Genomic DNA, 8,811 nt, shown 5'->3' on the forward strand with positions numbered 1-8,811 from the left:
CCACCCAGGCAGAACTCAGACATTGTCCCAACAGTCAGAGAGCACAGGGGCAGGTCCAACAAACACATGAGGAGTGGGTGGTCTACATTAAGCTGATCCCTGAGAACCAGGAAGCCCACAGGCACCTGACATTTCACCAAAGGCCTTTCTTCCAGGGATACTCAGGACATCTCCCACTTCACACCCAAAATATTCACATCCTACTGAGAGTTCTTCTTCTAAGTCTTTGTTCCTAGAAGAAAAATCCAGTGTAGTGACAACCTGAGACAGAAGAAGGGTCCCCACTGAAATTTTCACAAGGCTGACCCTTTTCACTGCCAGATTCATCTCTGTGACATTTCTGCTGGGAGGAAATAAAACCTCAGGGCATTTGAGAACATGGGGAGGACCCAGTGCCCAACTGGGTTTCTGTGTCACAAACAGAAATATTACAGATATTTTCAGAATGCCAGAGCCTCTCTGTGTGGTGCTGACAGAGAAAAGACCAAGACAAAGAAGGGTCCAATGCTGGTATGAGTGAGTCAACCTTTCAGGGATGTATATGCCCCTTCAGCCTTGCTAATGCAAGTGTACACTACAGGTCAGTAGGCACAACCTCTCCTGAGAGTTTGTCAGATGCAGAGTCTCTGACCCACTGCAGCCCAGTCAGAATTGGCAGTTTAATGGGACCTGGAGACATCCCCTCTGCACAGGAGAGCAACAGAAGTGATTCTACCCTCCCATGAAGGGACCTCACTTTCATTGGACAGCCTAACTAGCCACACAGCTGCTGAAGCTGCATTTTTAAGGTGTCACCTGGGCATTGTAATGTTTACAATGTCTCACAGGTGATCCAATGCACAGCAGGGGTGATATTCCTGTTTTAGGTTATTCTGACTTAGCTCAAGAACACCTGCTCTTAAGAGAAAAGTCAAGTGTGAAAGAGAGAGGCTGTGGGCAAGACTATCGGGTACCATACAGGAAGCTTTGTGAAAACCCTGAAAGCCAGAAACCTGAGGCTTGTGCTTTTCCTAACACAGCATGAGGGTGTGTGTGTGTGTGTGTGTGTGTGTGTGTGTGTGTGTGTGTGTTTATAAGCATGTGTGCTTGTGCGTGTCTGTGTGGTTTTAAGAAGCTTCAGGAGTTCTCAAGGGGGCAAAATATAGGCTCTCAGCACTGATCAAAACGGACAAAGGTGGAAAAAACTGAAGGCGGGGCTTTGAAGGGTCCTATGTGCAAACCCCACCCCCAGCCCACATGACAAGAATAGTAAACATGTCCCAGAATAAATAAAGCTCAGCTCACAGGTAGAACACACAGCAGATTGCACCATTCTGGACAGAGGTGCCTGTGAGCCTTACAGAACCTCAGGCTTTTCTGAAAGACAAAGCCACAGAGGAGGCAGCAGACACCATGAGGTCCATTTCAGTCTATACCCACAGAGGACATGTCCAATGGCAAGGGCTCCTGCTGGTTGGTAAGTAGGAGACAATTCCTTGGGGCTAACTAGGGATCTGACACAGAAACTGGCTGGGACCTGCTGAAGAGACCAGTGCTCTGAGAAAAGAGGGAAGGCTTCTTTCTGGACCTAAGTGTAAAGGACAAAGGGAAAGAGTAGGATGGGGAAGGGGGCTCAGCAAGAGGAAAATCTCATAATCTGGAAGTGGTGGGAGGTAGGACAACCTGAGTTGCTGTTCATTTCCTGTTATTCATCACTGAGTATTGAATTATGAAAACTGGTAATAATAACAATGATTTATGTCAGGAGAGAGAAGAAAAACATTCATCCAGGGGTGCTAGGTGTTGTCTTTTCCAGAAACCTCAGGAATGGGTAAATGCATCCCATGGTTTAGAGGACCGTAGGGAAACTAATTCATTAAACCCCATGTATTTCTAGGTGCTGGGAGTCACTGAAAGTATTAGGTCAGAGAAGCCCTGCTCTCATCAAGTCCATGTTCTATGGAGGAGACAGGGACAAGGAAAAGTCCAAATGTGAGGTCAGGAACCCACAACGGCCATGAGAAAAACAGGAGGACAGGTCAGAAAGTAAAGGCAGAGAACATCTTTAGGGAAGGTGGCAGAGCAAAGACCAAGACAAAGAAGGGTCCAATGCTGGCATGAGTGGGTCAGCAAAGGTGTCTTTCAAAAATGTTCCTCAGTGTCAGAAGGAGTCTGAGTGTCATGAAGGGGTGAATAAAACAAACACCTAGAGAAGAGTAGTTGAAACAGAAAAAGTAACAGTTTCAGGGGTGCTAGAAGTTCCTTTCAGAAGTAATGGGGGCAATGCTGTTGACCATGACCATGGGAGACACTCTTATGCAGACCAAGGCTGACAGATAAAGAGACCTTCTCAGGATTCAGGGTCCAATCTTTCCAACCCAATACAAAGATACAAATATTGATCAATTTCTCTTTTCTATTTTCTAGTCTCACTCTTAAACTTCTGGAGCTTGCCCACCATGGCCCAGAAGGATATATGGATTAAAGATGCTGCCGAAGGGGAGGATGCGCATTTACGTATCCTCAACAAGCCTCCCGATGTAACACGCCTTGCATGGTACAGAGGGAAAGTTCCGGACAAAGATCATATAATTGCATTTTTATCACAAATCCCAAACTTTAATGTAAGAATTCCAGAGAGTGGACATACAATACTAAACAGTGATGGTTCTTTGCTGATAAAGAAGGTCAACATGCACGACTCAGGAATCTACACCGTAGCAGTGGAACAAAAAAATTCCAAAATATTAATGGGATATGGACTGCTCAGAGTATACCGTGAGTGATTGCTTTCTGACCTCTAGGTATCGGGTGGGGTGACTCCAATTTCACACACAGGACTGAACACCCTGGATACTACCTCCATTCTCTTCTGCATTTTGTTTCAGGTTCAATTTTGACATTTAATGCAGGATACACAGAGTGTGGACAAACTTCTTAAGATCTCAGTTCCCTTCTCAACTTGCAGCTCTGCAGGCAGTCACTGCAGACAGAAGGGTCAGTCTGATGAGAGTAACTCAGCAGAGGGAAACCAGTCTCAGTTTAGCCCCCTGAGCATGTTCTTATGATCTTGACCTGAGGCTGACCCTGCTATACTAGGTCAGAACATGGTCTGAGATGCCTCTTCATATTCATACAGAGGTCAACTCAGTGACCTTTTCCCAGAACACTGAGCCAGAGATCTGGACTCTAGAAATGCTAGGAATCCTTGTTCCAGGTTGTGTTCAGCGTCCTTGAAAGGGCTGAGTGTGTAACAGTTTAATGGGACCATGAGTCACAAGGCTCCTGAAGCAGTAACCAGTACAGGCTCAGGCCCAAGAGGCACATCTTAGCAGAAATGGAGTTTGGTGTCACCTGAGTCTGTGTGTGGAGGCCACAGTTAGACAGTGTCTCTGGATATTAACTGACTGTCCTCAGGGGCTCAGGAAGGTTTAGAAAAAGGTCAGCATCTCCAGAAAGAAACTGAGAAAAAAAGATGTACCAGTCCTCATTCACCAGAGATCAGCCCAGGGGATTCTCTCATGGAGTCAATCAATAAGAGGTGCCTCCTTGGAGCAGCTCTTCTATTTCAAGATTTAGGTCAGATCCTCTAAATATTTTACAGTTACAGTGATTACAACCTGGCAGCCAAATATTCATTGAGAATAAACTGAGAAACAGAAAGATACTGTCAGTAAATAAGTCACACAATCCATGAGCAGCTTATCAGAGTCATTTGAGTGCTGTTTGTAGTCAGAGACTTGATTTCTCTACCTCAGGGGCCATATGAGGGGCTCTGTGGGTTCCTAAACCAATGAATTGGTTCAGATACTTTTTCTCTAGGCCTCCTCAGCTCACAGGAATACACTTTGTTTTGTGGAGTGAGCAAAATGGAGAAACAATTTATTTTACTCCAGAATCCATTTGCCTGCAGTAACGGGCACAGTCACTGCATAGATTACCCAGGCCTCCCTCTGAGGTGGCCCAGCCACACCTCCCTGCACTGGACTTGACATCATTTATTTGATTCCTGCTGTGGTGCAGTCACACCCACCAGATATAAAGGAAAGGACTTTGCCTTCAGATTCCACACTCTACCCCTGAAACCAGCTTAGAACTAACATGTAACAAATACTCAGTTGCTTTTGATATATTAGGAAGAAATAAATGGTGATTTAATGAGAGAATGAATGACCCAAAATTTCTTCAGAGCTGGAACGTGGATTCAGAGACCTTGGAATGCTCACCATAGGGGACAATCTTTCTGTGCTTCCCGGAACAAAGACCATCATCTCAGATCCTTTTAATTTCTCTAATAAAATAGTTCTTTTTGCAATTGTACTTGGGCCCTGGGCTATTGATAATAATTTTCACATACAGAAGAATTTTAAGTTTTCTCCAAATTTCTTTCTCATGGCCACCTAACACAAATTGCTCACTGGCACCAGAATTTAAAGAAGTGAAATTTCCCCATTTGCTCTAACTGACACATTTTGCATTTGCCCAAGTCCTCACCTGCCCTCAGAGGAGACAGAATAATTTTAACAGTCAAGGGCAGAGCATGTGATTTTGCTGTCATAATCAGCTTCTGTCTGTCCCTTTTCCTCTTTCCTAAATCATTTATTGAAATTTGCTCTATTATTTATTGGCTCACTGGCTCATTTCATTCACCTTCAGCTGAAAAATCCTGTCCCACCTCTTCCTCCAGAGGTGTGAGTAATCAATTTACCACTGGGTTGCCTCTGATCCTTAAGTGTTGTTTCTGCTCTAACCCCAGTCTCCAGGATGTCCTGGGAAACAGTGCCTCATGGAAACACACCTCAGCTGGGCAGTAGAAGTCTGTGCAGCTGGAAGGAAAGCTTTCTGCTGAGCCAGGAAGTCAGCTGAGGTGGTCAGTGAAGAATGAAGATAAATGCAGGGGTGTCTCTGGCTCCTGTTCCTATGTCTTTCCATAACCAAACACTGATACTAAACTAACACCTGAGGAAGTCTGTATTTCCCCCAGACCTGTAGCTGGAGGCCATACATTCACTGAGCACTCATATTCCCAAATATTTTTTGTTACACATTGACCTGCCTTATTATTTCAAAGAGTCAAGTTACAGAGATATAAGAATTGCCAACTATGACTGAGGAAGCTTTTGGGGAAATTAAAGGTACCACACAGGGCCATTATTCCTCTTACAAGCCAAGTAAAGTTAACCCCACCCAGCATCGCAAGCAACAAATTTGACCTTGAGAGATTAGATTTTCATTTTATTTAATAATATTGCTATTGAGCATCATTTTTGAGTGACTATTGGCCATTTGTATATATTCTCTGGAGAAAATTCTACTCAAGTGATTTGTCCCTTTATAAATCAGATTATCTGTTTTATCTTTGTGTAGAGTTGTAGATCTTTTGTGTACTCTAGACATTAACCTTTGATTTTTTATAGGATTTGTGAAATATTTTCTCCATTTCATAGGTCAGCTTTCAATCTGTTGTGCTTTTTGATCAAGAGAATTTTTTATTTTGACAAAATTTGAATTGTCTGTTTTTGCATGTATTCTTAGTGTCATATTCATAAAATCATTGCCAACTTAATGTCATAATGCTTCTTTGTATACTTTTTCTAAGCATTTTAAACTTTTAGGTCTAACTTTTACAATTTGATCTATTTTTTACCTAATTTTTGTGTGTAGTAGAAGCCAACAATCCATGCCTATTATTTGCATGTGGATATTCCTTTTCAGCATCATTGTTAAAAAGTCTGTCCTTTCTCCATTGAATAGTCTAGACCTTTTCATTGACACCATTTGATCGTGTCTTTGATGAATAGAAGTTTTCATGCCAGCATCACACTGTTTTTGTTACCTTAGCTCTGCAGTAAGTTTTGAGCTTAGGAAACTCGAGACCTCCTAGTGCATTCTTTTTAAACACCATTTCAACAATTTGGGGTTCTTTTAAATTTCTTATGAAATGTAGGATGTAATTTTCTATTTCTTTCAGGAAGACCTTGAGGTTTTGGTAGTGATTATGTCAAATATTCACATAGCTAGGAGTCTTCCAATAAATTAACGTGTATGTTTTATTTATTTATTTCTGTCTAATTTCTTTCAAAAATGTTCCGTAGTTTTCAGTGTATACAAGTTCTTCCTTATTAATTAAGTTTATTCCTTTTTATTATAGTCTTTTGATGGTATAGCAAATGGAACATTTTTTAAATTCTGCTTTGAAATTTTTTATTGTTGTTGTAAGAAAAGAAAGTGATCTTAAGTGTTGATTTTATTTCCTGCAACTTTGCCTTCTTTATTAGTTCTAAGTGTGTGTGTGTTTGTGTGTGTCAGAAACTTTATGATTTTCTATATATAAGATTATGATACCTTTTCAAAAAGGATATTTTTTTCCTTTTCACCAATTTGGATGCAAATTTTTCATTTTCTTTAAAAAACGTTGTGGTGAAAACTTTCAGTACTCTGTTGAATATATGGAATTATAGCATCTATTTCTTTTTCATGATATTACTAAAATTTTTTGAGTGTCCCCATGGAATATTGGGTTAACTCTGGGCTTTTATGTGTGGCCTTTATTCTAGTGTATCGTTTTCTTCTATTCCTATAGTCAGTGTTCTTTTTAAACCATAACCACTTCCCTCTAGAGATTAATTTCAACATGATATTGAATCAGTAGGCCAGGAAATAAAACCTTGTTCAGACTTAAAAATGTTTTAGACAGAAATCCTTCAGGTCTACAGTCATGAAGACAGGATCAGGCCATTTTTGTTACCTAACAAATTATTTAACAAAAGCTAAATGCTTTCCCACTTACTGTGAACTTCCCTTGGCTGTAGAGATGGACAAAGGTGGTAGCCTGCCTTCACCAACACACATAAAATTCTACATAAGTAGTAGGATGCTTTTTGAACTCAAAAAAAATTCTAGAAAAAGATCAAGAAAAGCTCATGAGTTAAAAACTGTACCTGATGATGAGGTTATAGGACACAGGGTCTTGGAAAGAAGATCTGTGTGCTGCTACAACACAGATGTCTGCAAGAACAGTTAACAAATCACCTGAACGTTATATGGGGTCAGAGAGGAGGTACAGCTCTCTCCTTACATATTGTCACCTGAATATACACAATTGTTCTTCTGCAAATGTCAGAACCTTACTCTGGTGAACTTTAAGTAGCTCACTGTGGACTGTGAGTGGCTGAGATTTCTGAGGAAGCAGCATGGTACCATGTCTCAAGCCCATTCTCAGTAAGTGACATTCTCTGTTTCTCCACAGCGCGTGTGAAAAAGCCCACCCTCCGAGCCAGCAACACCACAGTCACAGAGAATAAAGATGCTGTGGTCTTCACCTGCAACTCCTCATATGCACTCAACATCCAGTGGTTCTTCAATGGCAAAAAAATGCGGTCCACACAGCGAATGAAGCTGTCCAAGGGCTATCGAAGACTCACCATAAAACCTGTCAAGAGGGAAGATGCTGGGAAGTACCAGTGTAAAGCCTCCAACCCCATTAGTTCTGCTGCAAGTGTGACCCTTAAGCTGAATGTGAATTTTGAGTGACTCTCCTTTCCCCTTCTATGCTGTTATACTTTAAATAAAAGGTTCTCTTGCATTATTAGAATAGATTAATTCTGAAGGTGAATAGTCCTTAAAAATTTGCATTTACTCAATAAACAGTTAAAAATCCAAGGTAGCATTGTCATTATTCTTGCCTTAAAGTCACATTTCAGACCAAACCCCACCTCAGTTTGATCTCATGTGTACCATGTCCACAGTGTAGGTGGCACTGTGTCCCTCAGAGGATGAGCAGTGGTCATATGACAACCAATGGGATCAGGTGAAGTGCTTAGAGAATCTGAGCAGTGTCTCTCCTCCATGCAAACATGTGCAGGCAGCGGGACACTGTTGTAGACAATGGGAATGGACACAAGGACACCATGTGAGTATCAACACTGATTTTGTTTGTGTCTAAAAGTCTCTGTTGTTTATATATCAATAAAATTATTGCTATTGGTCCAGTACATTTCTGTTCTTTTTGTTAAGAAGATATAATTGGAAACTTTGGTAATAATACCAAAGCTTTAGCTCAAATGGCCTAGTTCAGAACCTTGTGCATGGAATTAGAAAAGACTTCACACTTTACAGAGTCAAGTTTAATCTTTTTGGTCTTTTGGTACCTCTTGGAGAAGAGGACATCACCTAAAACTTGAGAAAGGGAGGTGAAGTGTGAGGATGAGGATTCCTAACCTCAAGTAGCTGTTAAAAATCCTCATTATATGTTTTATAAAAAAACATTTATCTAATCAAACTATTTGGTGTCAGTTTCTCTGCACTTAGGTAACTGATCAGGCTGAATCAGGTGACACCAGCCATGTTGTAGGATCAAGAACACAATTCTTCCTTGGTGATTAATTTTGATGAACAGGAAAGTGACAGTAGAGATAAATATAAAGTCTGAAAGGAACACTTTAGAAGCACAGCCTCCTGGGAGATCAAATCCTGGCTCTGTTCAGGGAGTCTCAATTACTTTCACCTGTTTGTAAATTGCAAGGATTGATGTAGATGCAAAATGGACCTTGTCTGAAAGAGATGTAGATGTGTTTCCCTCCACTGTGCACAAGCAGGTTTGTTATTGATAGGGGACTCAAGACTTGGGAAATTTTAGCTTAAGGTAAAAAGTTATAAGTCCAGCAAATAATGTGTATGTAAAAGCTTTTGTTTCAGAAACTACAAATAAGGCATGTCCTGTCTCCTGTGAAAACAGCTGACCTCCTGGAGGACTGCTAAAGATTATCCCCTGAGGACAACAGGAGGCCTCTGAGACTTTGAGTTCCAGGGAGAGAGAGAGAGAGGGAGGGA

At 41.2% G+C, this 8,811-nt stretch overlaps 1 protein-coding gene across 1 annotated transcript; it reads left to right on the forward strand.

The window, feature by feature from the left end:
• Window positions 1-2,438: 2,438 nt before the first annotated feature.
• On the forward strand, window positions 2,439-7,512 carry LOC119053557 (carcinoembryonic antigen-related cell adhesion molecule 21-like). Its single transcript, XM_037151185.2, has 2 exons — window positions 2,439-2,757; window positions 7,229-7,512. The coding sequence occupies exons 1-2, from the start codon at window positions 2,439-2,441 to the stop codon at window positions 7,510-7,512; spliced, it is 603 nt and encodes a 200-aa protein (XP_037007080.2).
• The last annotated feature ends 1,299 nt before the right edge of the window (window positions 7,513-8,811 follow it).

Source organism: Artibeus jamaicensis, unplaced genomic scaffold (assembly GCF_021234435.1).
Source record: "Artibeus jamaicensis isolate MK-2021 breed Jamaican fruit bat unplaced genomic scaffold, CSHL_Jam_final scaffold_11, whole genome shotgun sequence".
Classification (NCBI taxonomy): Eukaryota; Metazoa; Chordata; class Mammalia; order Chiroptera; family Phyllostomidae; genus Artibeus; species Artibeus jamaicensis.

Coding starts and splice junctions, on each gene's coding strand:
- LOC119053557 (XM_037151185.2), top strand. CDS start 2,439: ATGGCCCAGAAGGATATATGGATTAAAGATGCTGCCGAAGGGGAGGAT. Junction 2,758..7,228: donor TGGACTGCTCAGAGTATACC/GTGAGTGATTGC, acceptor GTTTCTCCACAG/CGCGTGTGAAAAAGCCCACC.